Genomic DNA, 14,954 nt, shown 5'->3' with positions numbered 1-14,954 from the left:
GTGTGTAATTAAATTATGTAGAAACTTTCCACAAGTTTTTGAATAATCTACACGATCAAGAAAGTTTGCATAGGCAATGTTGCAAGATAAATGTGTGCTGACGTCAATAACTGTTTCGTTACATACTTATTATCTTAGTTTGGTAACGAGGTAAGGAATATTAGAATAATATTTTAGTTATGGAGAACAAACTTCTAAGTTCATGATAAAGACGTGAGCCTAGACAGGTCGAATCTGAATCCTTTTCGTGATAGACTTATGACCGCTGTGTCACGGGATGTTTGGTCGATTGTCCCGTAAAATTATTTCACATTTCCCAAAATTACCAAAAATTAAATAAAATCTTGTCTTACTCTTTGGTATCATCCAAATATATATAAAGTTACATGTACTAATAGCTAACTGGTTCGGCTGGGGAGATACCACCGTCACACAATTTATAGCGCGAAGCAGTCTTTATGGAGGTGGAAGGATGGAATGAAAGACTGCATGCTTTGCTAATTAAATTTTAGAAAAATAAAATATTGACAAGGATATAACCGTTCAAACTATTAATAAAATAATAATAAAATACTATGTATTTCTTGATCCAAATTACAACTTTAATTATTCCCGCGCAAAATACAAGTCGAACGTCAGGAACTTTTTTTTCCTTTTTTTTAACCTAATGCATTCAATCGTGTAACGCATACAGCCAATTATTATACAAAATAATTAATGAAAATAATACTTTAATTAAATATATTTCTAACTATACAAAGATAGACACTTTGAAATTACAATAGCGTTCATATTTTACACAACTTTATTTCAAAGCTACACTTAATTGCAGTTCAGAAACAGCTTTAGCTGCGAAAAGCTCCGGGAAAAGTTCGAACAAATACATTTAAATGTTTAAGTTAAACGCTTTGCATTGTTATTGAGGTAGTTTAAATGTTAGTTTAAGTTTAAAATGTGCGGATTATGAGAACAATGAGGATGTTTATTGCTGAATTTTGCAATAGTACTTGTAGATGAAGTAGCAGACGAGAATGTTTTATAATTGTGGCCACATACCGTCGGGTGGACTTTTTTATAATAGGGGAGTAGCAGACGAGCATACAGTCCACCTGATGGTAAGTAGCTACTGCCGCCACATCTGTAGTGTTTCCCAGACAGGATTAGAGTCCACTCTGAGATTGGTAACAGATGTGTCGCTACCCCTGGGGTCTAAGCTGGAATGCCTTAGATAAGTATGTCTCCCTTACAACACTCTTTAAAACAGAACACAGCAGCGCTTAACATTGCTGTTAATAAGTATAAATACGTAGGTGTGGCGGTGGTGCCTTCGGAGATGAACCATGATCAAAATAAGGTTATAAAACCAACCTATCACCTAAATTGGAGCAGGCCTGCAGCCGGCAGATAGTGATGGTGGCATTTAAAAAAAAGGGAAAAAGAGAATAATTATTATTAAAAAAAGACAAACCCACTGAGTTTCTTACCGGATCTTCTCAGTAGAGGTCGCGTTCCGATCCGGTAGTAGTTTAAGAAAATATTGTAACTGACAATTTGTAAGTGCCGCCGTTGACCTACACAAAATTCTACAAAATCTATTTCATTTCAGCTAGAGCCACCATGCTGCTCTAATGCATGCAATGCATAAGTACCTCTTAAATATATTCGAAAATAAGAACTTATAAACCTTATTTAAAATAGAATAGGTCAAGAGTTCACGTGTTCATATAAAATGCTTTAGGTCTATTCCGAGCGCCGACATTCAAAGAACGTCGCTCGGTTCAATATTGTATGAGTATAATCTTTAAAATTTTCCTCTAGAATTTCAATATGAACTCCTTATAAAACAGGGATAAGATTTTGATCTTACATTAGGGATTAGGGATTCCAATCCCAGTTTTGTACCTCTGGTTTTTCGATTATTAGAAATTAATCATCACGTGCCTTATAACCTATATTTAAGAAAAGTTAACTGTGATTTAAATAAAGGTCGCGAAGAAGCCCTTAAATGTGTGTGAAGTGTATCATGGTCCATTTTTTTTATTCTGAAAAGAGACTCGTGCTCAATGGGACAATAATGGGTTGATAAACCAGAGTTCTAACGCAGCTACTAACAAAAAACTAGTGATAGCCTAGTGATTACAAAACCCGGCCTCTTGATCGAGGGGTCCGAAGTTCAAATCCCACCTCTGATTTTTCAGTGTTATGTGCGTATGAGAAATATCACTATCATTATTACTTGCTTAAACGGTGAAGGTACAACACCGTGAATGACCTGAGAAATCTTTAAAAATGTTTCGAAAGGTATGTAAAGTATATCAATTCGCAATTGGCCAGCGCGGTGGGCTGTGGCCTAATCCTTCTTAACCTGAGATGAGACCCGTGCCCATCAGTGGCACAGTTTACGGTGATGATGATACTAACTAGTTAAGTAACTAGCTTCCATCAACTGCCTATGAAAAGATAAGTCGTGCCTAATATATTGTCTCGCCTACTTTAGATATAAAGTAAACTGTACCTGTTTTTGAAACAGCTACAAAAGCTTATCAGTATTCAAAACGAGGAAATTGTCCTCTCTGATAAAAATCTCAAACAAACGAAATGTTTACGCAACGAAATATATAATTACAGAGGAAATTGTGTTTCTCGAACAATTTCATTGTTGTATTTTTGGAACAATACGATTTTTGAACAGTTATTACTTTATTACGTTTTCAAGAACGTCTTTGTGTTGTTGCGTCGTTCATTTTGTACAGAATCTCATTTAATTATGTTGTCCGTCAATCAAATCTATATCTATACCAATATTATAAAGAGGAAAACTTTGTTTGTTTGGTTGTAATGAATAGGCTCAAAAATTACTGGATCGATTTTCAAAATTCTTTCACCATTCGAAAGCTACATTATCCACGAGTAACATAGGCTATATTTTATATGAAATAGATTTGATAAATAGATTTCGAGGCGGTACAATCTTCGCCGGGTCAGTAAATAAATTAAATAGAAGTGTCTGTTTGTAATGTCAAAATAACAGCTTTTTGCTAAATGCGTATGAAAGTATATACGGTACTTATAACTAAATCTCATTTAACATCTTTTTATCTAATTGTATGTCTGTCTGTCTGTTTATTCCGAGTAATCTCTGAAACGGCTGCACCAATTTTGACGGGGCTTTCAATATCAATTAGTTGGTCTTATAAGGAGTACATTAGGGTTATTACTTTCGAAAAAAAATGGTTTGGCTTGAAAAACAAATCAAAAAATTGTTTACACCGCTTAAACTATAGGTACACGGAAAAATGTTCATTTCATTTCCGTAGTATACGCATATTAAAATTATATTGAAGTTTGTATTTAATTTAAAATGTAATTAAGGTAGATATGTACATTGTAATAAGTTTATTATTTTTAATCCACATTCAATGAGTATGGTAAAGTATGGCCCAAGCCAGTTAAGGAAAAGTACCTAGAACCAGCATTGGGACATAAAAAGGATTACATCAACTTTATTACAAACATGTAATTTTACAACAAATTCAAACTTTTCTTTGTAAGATTATGTTACTATTTACAAGCGTAAATCGCGCTTTATTGCACTGAAATCGAGCGAACAATTAAACGTTAACTAACAAAACAATAATAGTACTATCCTCCATTTTATAGCGTAGAACAATTAAAATCGTCGTTCAAATCCCAATAGAACACACTCAATGTTTATCTGATGATCTGATTTCCAATGCAGACCCGTCGATTGCGCAATCGGGATTGCGAACAAAACTATATATATAATTTATTGTTACTTTTTTATAATTATACCTAAACGAAAGCAGTCACCGTCGCCTATGGACATTTGCAACACCAGAGGAGTCGCCAATGCATCGCCGGCTTTGGAGGAGAGCTCTTTTTACACTTTTTATGAAGAGCCTCATTTTATTTACATTTAGTAGTAATAACTTTATAACTCCAGAAGAAGTAGCGTGGTACATGCGATGGGACATAAAAGGATTATAGCAATTATTGATGCAATTTTACAAGTAATTTAAACCTTTTTCTGATAATTTATCTTACAATATTGTATAAGCGAATTTTTGCTCTAATTTCCAATGGCTTCATTGCACTAATTTCCAATGGTAATAATATATTTCACGCTATTTTTAAATGCTACTCGTATAAGTAACAAAACAATAATAGTACTATCCCCCATTTTATAGCGCAGAACAATTAAAATCGTCGTTCAAATCCCAACAGAACAGACACAATGTTTATCTGATGGTCTGATTTCCAACGCAGACCCGTCGATTGCGCAATCGGGATTGCGAACAAAACGATTGCTAACTGATGAAAAATTGCTACGAGTTTCAGATAACTGGTGCTTCAGAACTAAAAATACACGTTCAAACCCAACCTTAAAGATTTTCTCCAACAATTTTATTTTTTATGTTCACAATTTGTAGAAATGAAATTGGGGTGTCTATTTGCTATATTATATTATATTACTATATAAAATTGGGGCTTCTGTCTACAATTACGATGTTTATATAAAGTAGAAAAAGCAAACGGGCACGCAATCCTGATAGTAAGTGGCCACTGCCGGCCACGGTTATCTGTAATCAATCCCAGATAACATTGGAGTCGTTCTTAAGGTCGGCAACAAATGTGTTGTTACCCCTGAGCATTACGCTGGAATGTTTCATATAAGTGTGCCCTTACCACACCTTACAGCAGAACACAGCAGCGCTTAACATTGCTGTTATTAGGCAAAAGGTTGGTGCCTTCAGAGACGAACCTTAAAAGCTCTATCGCCTTAATATAATGGTACTTATATATCTCGTGTCAAACATTTATTTAAATATTCCTTTTTATTTTCAGGTGGCTGACAGTTGCAAAGCTGGATTCCCGCTAACCAACCGAAATGGACTCGGAGAGGTATGTACAAATAGGTGGCTAGAACTATTTTATGTTCCACTTCTGGTCACAGGACCCACTATAAGTAAGGGAGGCATGAAACATTCAATATGATCAATGTATTTTGATGGAATGAAATATCGGTCAACCCTTATAAAAGGTATTTAAATCATCCATGAAATAATTCTGAGTACTTCTGACAAGATTTAAGGACAGATCGACAGCTTAACATGCCTTCTGAAGCAAAACCGCGATAAGCCACTAACGCTCACCGATCCAACTCCCGACCACGCTCGAAGTGTCTTAACTTTGAAGATCGGTTCAGATTTACATAAGTAAAATTGGATATTGCTAATTAATTTAAAAATTATGCAAATCCCTTTATCCCGTCCCGTTTGGACAAGTCTGTATTCCCGCCTTGACTAAATATAATAGCAAGGGATAAAGTTGTTCGGTATTCAAGGAAATTGGAATAAATCAATGAAGAATCTAATTACTTTGCTTTTACTCTGACTAACATTTAAAAGTTGCAAAGCGTTCATTCTACTGAAAAATATTTGTTTGTCTATTATGGGTTACAAACCTCAAAAATAACTCTCTACATTCAAAAGATGCTATGAACACATTCAAATATAAATACCCAAATACCCACACACAGAATAGAAATCTAAACTGAATTATAATAGAGATATTTTATTATTATTATCTCTATCCAAGATCCACCCTAAGCTCTCTACATTCTAGTTTTGCGACCGTTCTACCATCGCCAAATTGTGGACTAGATATTTCCTAGCAGAAAAATCTTGAAGTTTCATATTTTCGTAAAATATTCTGGGAATATTTCCTCGAATACTCTTGGCAATCCATCTCATGTTTGCCTGGGGAATGGACTGCACTATTTTCAGATTTCCAGCCATAATTGAATTACCCCTGACCTGGAATATACGATTGGTCCGAATTCGCCGGACCAATATACTCTTGCCTTTAGCTACAGGTAGCATCTGAAAAATTTATGTGGTACGTACTGTCTGTATATTGTAGTATTAAATTACTTAAAATATGAGTACAGAGACTAATTTTCTAGTTTCATAAATTTTAAGTAGTACTCAGTACACTTACTTTCTTATGTTTAGTTAAAGTTCAAAAACTTTTGATCGAACTATTTCTTGCTTTTCGACTCTGACTGTAGATCTTGCCTTGAAATATTACCTTAGTGGAAGTCCAGCTGGTCAAGAGCGTAAAGACCTAAAACTTCTCCAAACCAATTCGAAATTGTTCATCGCGGCGGTCTTCCTAAACCCTTCTTTGCACTGTGAGAGCCTCTTGTCCAGCAAGGGGACAGTATTTGGTTAACGACAACATCATTTTGAAAATTATTTTGTATACCTAGATTTCTATTCACAAACTTGCTTAAAATATAAATATTATAATAACAAATCAACTCATTAAAATCATATTACTAAGTTATGAATTATAACTAAAGTTAATGAAAAGTGAACGATATTTCTGGTTTCATGTCGCGCGTAATTTTCATCCGACGAATTTTCTTGAAAATTTCGAAATCGTTTCTCAGTCAAATTAATATCCGTTTTACATCATTTCATCCTCTCGGCACATGAGAGGGATTTTAAAGCTCCAGAATCACTAATGTAATCAGCAACTTTTTAATCTAAAAGGTCTAGATATTTTCTAGAAAATTCTAAAAGATTGTAGGATTAATTTCCGCTTACTTCAATATACTTGCGTATTAGTAGGAAGCGATTATATTAAGGTAGGAATTTAAAACGAAAGATCGTCTAATTAACACATAAGATCGTCTAGAAGAAGATTCAAAATTAACTAATTTAAAATCCGAATTTACCTTTCAAAATAATACTTCCTGTCTTGTTACGCTATCTAATAGCATAGATAAGGATCCAACTCTGCGAAGTAATAATATATGGCAAACTAATGCAAATATTTCCGTCTTCCTACTTTACCACACTCTTCAAACAATAACACTGCTTTTATAAGACAGAAATAAGTGTGAATAAAAAAATAAATTTAAGAGCTCAGTCAACCCGTAATTAAAATCGTGAAATATGAAATATTCCAGCACTACATTTTGAAATGTAGTTCAAATATTGTTTCTGTATCATCGAATGTAAATTTAATTTTGAGCCGAGTTTCCAGTGAAGCGGTGTATTTGGTGAATTCGGTGCAGCGGTAATCCACAAACAGACAGCCTTTGAGCACGGCAGTACACAGATACTTGGAAATGAAATGTCGATCGCACACTCGCTCCGGCTTTGCTATCTAGATTTAATGATGCACCTACATATTCGGTATAGTATCCAGTTAAATATAGGAATACTAGCTGACCCGGCAACCGCTGTGTTGCCATATAAATAAAAACATGTTAAGGGTGAACAACCGTTACCACTTAGGTGTATGAAAAATAGATAGTAGCCGATTCTCAGACCTACTGAATATGCATGTAAAATTTGGTGAAAATCGGTAAAGCCGGAGGAGTACGGTAGCTAACATTGTGACACGAGAATTTTATATATAAGATACAGTTAGTAACATCCATAAATTAGACTTTTAAGTTTCTTATTGCAAATGTACAAATAATCTTAATGGTAAGGAAGTTATGGTCGTGAGTAAAATTGAAGTGTAGAGTTTGGAAATTGGTCACAGATACAGGCTACATCTAAAGACTTAGTGATTATTCTACATGTAGCAACCGCACCTTACCGCACACTTCAAACAATAACGCTGCTGTTATAAGGCAAACATAGGTTTATATAATAAAAAGTGTGTCACGAAACACAATTTATGAAATGAAATGAAATATATTTAGTCTTACTAAGGCAACTAGGAATTATCAGTTACATTTTTATACTAATACCGGGAGAGCTGAATCAAGTCACCACAAATTTGAAAATATTGCCGAACTAAATTCATTAAAATATTTAATTTGGAACAGACCTTCCAGTGAAGAGGTGTATTTGGTGAATTCGGTGCAGCGGTAATCCGCAAACAGACAGCCTTTGAGCACGGCAGCACACAGATACTTGGAAATGAAATGTTTCGACTTTGCTATCTAGATTTGATGGTGTACCTATTTATAAGTATAGTTTAATATGGGAATGTATAAAGTTTAGTATACATACATTAATTAGACTTTCAAGTTTGTTATTGCAAATGAGTTTTAGTTCACTTAATGGTAAGGAAGTTATTTTCGTGAATAAAGAGATTGGAAATCGATCACACTTGGTTGGCTACATCTGAAGACTAAGTATGAACGCTCCTATTGCTACCTTACCGAACCTTTCAATTCTTTGAAAGGTGTGGTAAGGTAGTCGTTTAACAACAGAGTTATTCTTAACGCTGCTGTTATACGGCAAAAATAGGTGTGTATGATAAGAAAGTAAGTCACAAAACACAATTTAAGAAATGAAACCAAATAACTTATATTTACTTTGTAAAGACTTATTAAGGCACTTATAAATTGTAAGTTATAATTTTTAATACTACTACTGAAGAGCTTAATCAGCACGAAATCACCAAATTTTTTGTTGTTTTTTGTATATATTAAGTAGGGAGGGAGTAGTACGGTACTTTATATTAATTACAATCTAGCCTAATTTAAGACTAATGAGTAATTCTACGCTAACTTAAACTGCTAAATAATCAAGGGTCATGCCAAGATATTTGGCTGTATTAGCGTGTGGTATAGGTGTATTGTTAATATATATAGGTTGATAATTAGGATGCCTATTTGTAAAATCAACGTGCACGGATTTGCTTTCATTGAGCTTCATTCGCCACTTCTTCGTCCAATTGATTATTCTGTTGATAGCTACTTGGTATTTCTCCGAAATTACCAAATATAAAAATATTTCCGAATTTAATTTTGAACAGGGTTTTCCGTGTATTTACTGAATTCGGTGCAGCGGTAGGTAATCCGCAAACAGACAGCCTTTGAACACGGCGCAGTACACAGACACTTGAAAATGAAATGTCGATCGCACACTCGCTCGGTTTTGCTACCTAGATTTGATACTGTACCTATTTACTGTGGTTTAGTATCTAGTTCAGTAAATTCATATAAACAATGTACACCTTAAGATCTTTACGGGTGGTAAAACCCTCTGTGATTCGACTTTGAAGGTGGTAGAACTTAACGTAACTTTGAGGTTCGACTCCGGCGGCACCACCGCCACACCTATTTCTGCCTAATAACAGCAGTGTTAAGCGCTGCTGTGTTCTAGTTTGAAGGATCTGGTAAGGGTTACATACTTTTCTGAGGCGTTCCAGCTGACCTCAAAGGGATCGGCGCATCTGTAATCGACCTTAGGTAGGAATATAATTCTACCTGGGGTTGATTACAGATGTCCATGGGCAGCAGTAGCCATCAGGTGGACTGCACGCTCGTATGCTACTCCCATATTACTCGTATATAAAAGCTAAAATACCTTGTGTTATTTCAAATACCTAACCAGTAATGTGGCACAAATGTAGAGATAGATGTCTTTCGTTTTATCACAGTACGCAACGCCCATATATCCGCGGCATACTCGCTCTGAATCGTAATGTACTGAAAGCCAATAACTAAGCACAGTTTATTCAGCCGCATGCGATACGTATCGCCGGTATGCTAATATGTCGCACGAAACTTATCGCGATAGGATTAGACGGGTTAGGTATCGCTGCGGTCTTTGGGGGACTTGTGTAGTATTAAAATAAATGAAATACATTTCTTACCTTTATACCAAAATACGTTATGTAATAGATACAAGTATGAAAGAGGGAAAATCCTTTGTAGTTCAACTACGGGGGTACTACCGCCACAGATATTTCTGCCTAATACCAGTAGTCTTATGTAGTTAACAGTGTTGAACCAAAACACCCGCTGTGGTTAGTGAGACACAAAACGTTAACCAACCAACCAACTTAGGCCTTAGAGGTAGTAATACATCTGACCGACCTGACCTGGCTGACCTTGGCTGACTCAAATTCGATCTGGAATAGATTTTAGATGTCTTTGGGCGGAATTTGTTGATTGTTGAAACTGGTTTCTCCAAATACGCGAAGATAACATCCTTATTATGTATAGACTACTATAGGCTATATCTACGCCAGAAGCATAACTTCCGGTTATTCCCCTAAGGCTTTTCGCACAAGAAAGGAACTATTGAGGACAAACGACAATGTCCTTAAGCGCTGGCAACGACGCCATTACACCAGTTTATCGCTTTTATGTTCCAGCATCGCTCCCTGTAGTTTTTAAATCAAGTTTATGCTCAGGAACTTGATAAAGACTTGCCAATGAAGCTATCTTAATGTAAAGCTAGCCTTTCTTGTTTTATGTTTAACTATAAAATAAGAAAAATGTTCGAGAAGTTATACAGTTGCTATGTAATAACTATAGTTTACATATGTATATACGCAGTGATGTGATGACGTAATAATGAAGTTGAAGATCTTGAATACAATTTTAGTAAAAATGTAATTTAAATAAATGTGCACTTTAAATCGGAGTTTCTAAAATAAAAAGAAACCTTCATGTTATTAATTTTATATTTCAAGTAGCTATTATTATATAAAAGCATAGCCTATCTTCTCCCTCCCTCCCACAAATTAGACGAATCTAACAACGTCGCATTTGTTAAAATCCGTCAAGCCGTTTGGTATGCAGATTGTGCAAAAGAATCACACATACGATACACTCGAATCATGCGAACATTCACTCGGAAAACATTACCCTCGGCAAAAGTGTGAAAATAGATTTTGTTTTATGTGTTTATAGATTTGTAAATATGTCTAAGGTCAACATTAAACTCGTAACAATATATAGAATCCTCCCTCTGCTATTTTTATTCAGCGTTCAGTGCCTGAATAAATAAAACCCTACAAATTGTGTAGATCGTAAGATATACAAAGTTAAGCGACCGTGAGCCTAGGATATAGTAAATTCTAATCTATCGACCTTCGTGATATTGGCTTACTACAGCTTGGAATATAGATATGGACTTTCGTCCGCGACTTCGTCCAGTAAATTTTCATCTTGCCCCGGCGTATGCATATAATATACATATCGATGGTTGAAACGCAAACCTAATAACTAAGTAACATTTCGTAAATTGTACACGAGAGTGATTTAAAATTTAAAATATTTACCAAAAAAAGAATAACTGCACATAATGAAAATATTGCTAAATTATATTTCTGTTAAAATCATTTCAATTCAGTGATATTCTAACATTTCAATTTTAAACCACTGTCTTGTACAGTTAACGAAATGTCGCGTTGTTAGTTTTACCTTGTAAGTGTTGATATATACTTTCGTTATCCTATTTGTCCTATAGATTCAAATCTTGCTCCGCGCGCTCGTGATGGTTTATGGTTATGAGTTAATTAATTGGTCATAATACATCCAGTTAAAGGAAAATGGGTTGTATGAGAGCCGTCTCATGAAAAAAAAAATCACCAATCAAGAATTCATAACTATCCCACTGCTGGGCACGGGTGTACTCACAAAATGGGCTTAAGCAATAGTCTACCGCGCTGCCCAAGTGCGAATACCTAAATGAAAAAGGATTCACAAACAAAAGAAAAAGCTCCTGAAATCTCTTGTCTATGCCTGTTTACATTTAAATACATACAGAATTATAGGTACTTATATAAAAATCCCGTTACAACAACATAGAGCATTGTCCACTGGTTATAATGTAATAAATTGTCTGTCACATTTCCCTCTGATATAATGAACCCTAACTTTAATTAATTGCTACCACTAACATTATTATTTTGTTGCGAGGGCTATAAATCTATTGTCTCGTTTATTGCATTCAGTATAAGCCATTTGTCCAACTATCGGAGGTTTAGCGACAAACTTATATGACTGTGTTATAATAAGTTAGAAATTATGGCGCCGTGTTACTTAATCCATTGTATGTGGATATCTATTTAAATCCCATAGAGATGAATTTTCAGCGGAGAACCCCCGAGAACACCCGAGAAGCGTGAATTAGATCACTTTCTTCTTCTCGTTCTCGCGTTCGCTTGTTCTCCAATAGGTGTCGGCATTTTTGCCCGCTTCAAAGGGTTTCTCGGCCGAGAAAAGAGAACGGTATAGTAAAGGTAGGGAGTGTAGATGCCTTCTCGGTTTTCGCGCAATTTTTCGGCGAGACTTCTCGCGTGGGTCTGTAGCCGGCTGTAGACTTAAGCCCGTTCCACATTCTCGCGAGAACGTGAGAAATGCACGAAAACGGAATGAATGTGGTACCGATACAAATTGGGTTTTAGTAATTTATGCTGTGTGATTTTTGACATTCAGATTTAAAACTTTTGTAAAAGATGTATTTTCTAAACTTCGGGAATCTTTGAGATTCAACTAGTCGTTGTTGCAGCAAATCAAAGACTATACCAAATACTATTGTTACATATTAATCCATTTTTGTCAGTATTCAATATCGCTTCTCGCTTATCGCTGCCTCTGCCACATCTGTCCACTGGCATTGAACTCTCAGCTCTTGGCCAGCTCCACTAAGGTCAAGTTTCGACCTTGCATCTTATCGACAACTTGTGGCGTAAGTTTGCTAGACGGCGTCTCAGAGCTTAGTAGGTCAGGTAGACTAGTCCTAAGAAAGATCTAGGCAACATAGAAGTAGAGCCCATTTTTTTTTTGTTTTCAAGGGGGAAACCTTCAGAAGGTACCCGACGACGTGGGAGCGACGCCGGGTTATGTGGGATCTTTACCGCACTAAAACAACCCCGGTGGCCGTCGTCAGCGCTTGGTGGAGAACTCCGGGATCTCCGATGGAACACAACCGGAGTCCTCCGAGCGCGATGCCCCAATCGGGCTCTTCCCTGGGGGAGCAAGTTACGCTCCTCCCACACACCTAGTGTTTACAACGATATGCGGCCACACACACCGTCGTCCTTCCCGGGGTTACTTGCTGGACGATTCGAGCTCCCACTCTTGCCGCCCGCAACCCCAGAAGCCCCCTTTTAGTCGCCTCATACCACAGGCAGGGGATACCGCAGCCCTATTCTAGTCCCGAGACTACAGGGACAAGAAGTAGATCCCTGTGAGATTCGACTCCGGCGGCACCACCATCCCACCTATTTTTGTCTTATAACAGCAATGTTAAGCGCTGCTATGTTCTGTTTTGAAGGATGTGGTAAGAAAGATACTTTTCAGCTAAGTCTTCAACGATAACATCTGTGGCCGAATTCAGGTAGGAATCAGATCAGATTGATATCAGATGTCTATGAGCGGCAGTTCCCATTTATCTTTAGGTGGACTGCATACTCATTTGGTACGTCGATATTATAAAAAAGAATAACTTTTCAGCATCGCCAGAAGAAAGGAATAAGGCTACCTGCCCAATGGCAACTATCGCTTGCGCAACTACTGTAGCCTGAGCGATAGTGGTTACCGCGACTGTCAAAAGTTGCTCGGCGACTTTGTAGCAGCTTACTCATCTTCACAGTCGCGTAGACAATCAGTAGTTAACAGTTTTATCAAATAAATTACCATATGCTGCTCATCAGTCACTTAACAAATTGGAAGCCTAAGCGAAGCAACTTGTAGTAGCAACAGTAGCTTCAGCGACATGATAGTTGCCTATGCGTTTATCGCTATAACCTATTTATAGATCAGTCAGCCTATACTAGAAATAATGCTTGTTCCACATAGATGCCAAAACCACAACAACAATCACGACTCATTGTAATAAAAAAGTGAGCGTATCGAACAATTTAGTCGTCATCACTGTCAAGTGGAACTTGGCATCAATTATATTATATCATTTGAACAGAACAATTTCCGCTTCGAACAATACAATATGAAAGTTTTAGGTGATATATTAATTATTACTTTACACAACGGAATTACTGTTAACTTTATGTAATTATTTGTAACGGAATCATATCGCTTTCTACAACACGTCTTGTATTGTCTGGCGATACTAGTGTAACCATGATTTTGATTAAAAGTAAGACTGAGACTGAAGAGCTAGATATCGCCCACACAGTCTTATTGCAACTTCAAATGTTCTTCCTACATGCATAGACAGTTGATTTCCATTGACTAAACATCGTCATCATCATCAACTAATTACTGTCCCACTTCTGAGCACGGGTCTCTTCTCAGAATGAGAAGTTATCCATCTATCTATCTATCCGGCCATAATCCAAATGCGAATTGGTAGACTTCACATACCTTTGAAAGCTTTTTTTATTTCTCAGGTATGGTTTACAATTGGCAAAACAAATGAGTGTAAAGCCCAAATAGAAATGTAAATTCAACTTCATGTCTGCCTGGTCGGGAATTGAACCCGGAATCTTCACCGTCCAACAGTCATAATAATTTTCCTACAAGATTTTGGAACAGCATGGAGACTGATATGACAATGTTATGTAAAATTTAATTGATTCGAAATGATAAGTATCAAGGAAAATTTCATGTTTTCCGACATACTACATTTTTCAAATCATTATATTTTAATTATTATTTTTGTCTAGTTAACAGTTTAAAAATAATTCACAGCTTAATTGTATATATCGAGACGTGGTGATTGGACGTGACAAAACGTATATTTTGTACATTTCCTAATAACATGAAACTGAACAACCAAGTTAATGAGGGACCTTCTGTAATATTATAGGGCAATATGATTATTATTATACCACTAAAGATTTCTCTAAATAACATTCATAATGCTTCACTGTTCAGCGGGTAATGAGTTTGACAGTTTGTGTTTGAGGGTTGACAGATAAATACATAAACCTACAATTTTCTTGATACGAAACTAATAAACTGGGTACCGCTAATTGTGGCCTGTCCCGGCCCTTCATTAGCTAAATGCTGGACCTTTTCACTTATCAGTAGCTAAAAGCCAGGCCTTTTCTCGTCTAGAGAAAGTTGGGTGTATCCGTTGCTTCGAGGGTTAAAACGTGGTAGAGTTTCTAGTAAGTTTGTTAAACTAAACGTTACATATAATTATGTTATCATAAAGATGCTTAGGAAATAGTAATCGATTTTTATTTCACATTCACGA

General features: G+C 36.1%; 1 protein-coding gene across 4 annotated transcripts in view; it reads left to right on the top strand.

Moving 5' to 3' along the window:
• The window catches only part of LOC140746980 (uncharacterized), a 195,847-nt gene that overhangs the window by 152,933 nt on the left and 27,960 nt on the right, over positions 1 to 14,954 (top strand). For all 4 annotated transcript variants that reach the window (XM_073079186.1, XM_073079183.1, XM_073079184.1 and 1 more), the window contains one exon: positions 4,867 to 4,923. In XM_073079186.1, coding sequence (XP_072935287.1) covers positions 4,910 to 4,923 — 14 coding nt within the window. In that variant the 5' untranslated portion in view covers positions 4,867 to 4,909. The remainder of the gene's footprint in view (positions 1 to 4,866; positions 4,924 to 14,954) is intronic.

Source organism: Epargyreus clarus, unplaced genomic scaffold (genome assembly GCF_041222505.1).
Source record: "Epargyreus clarus isolate Ecla_fem2 unplaced genomic scaffold, WU_Ecla_fem_2.2 ptg000014l, whole genome shotgun sequence".
Lineage (NCBI taxonomy): Eukaryota > Metazoa > Arthropoda > Insecta > Lepidoptera > Hesperiidae > Epargyreus > Epargyreus clarus.
Note: the sequence above shows the minus strand (reverse complement) of the source record. Positions and strands in the feature narration are given on the sequence as shown.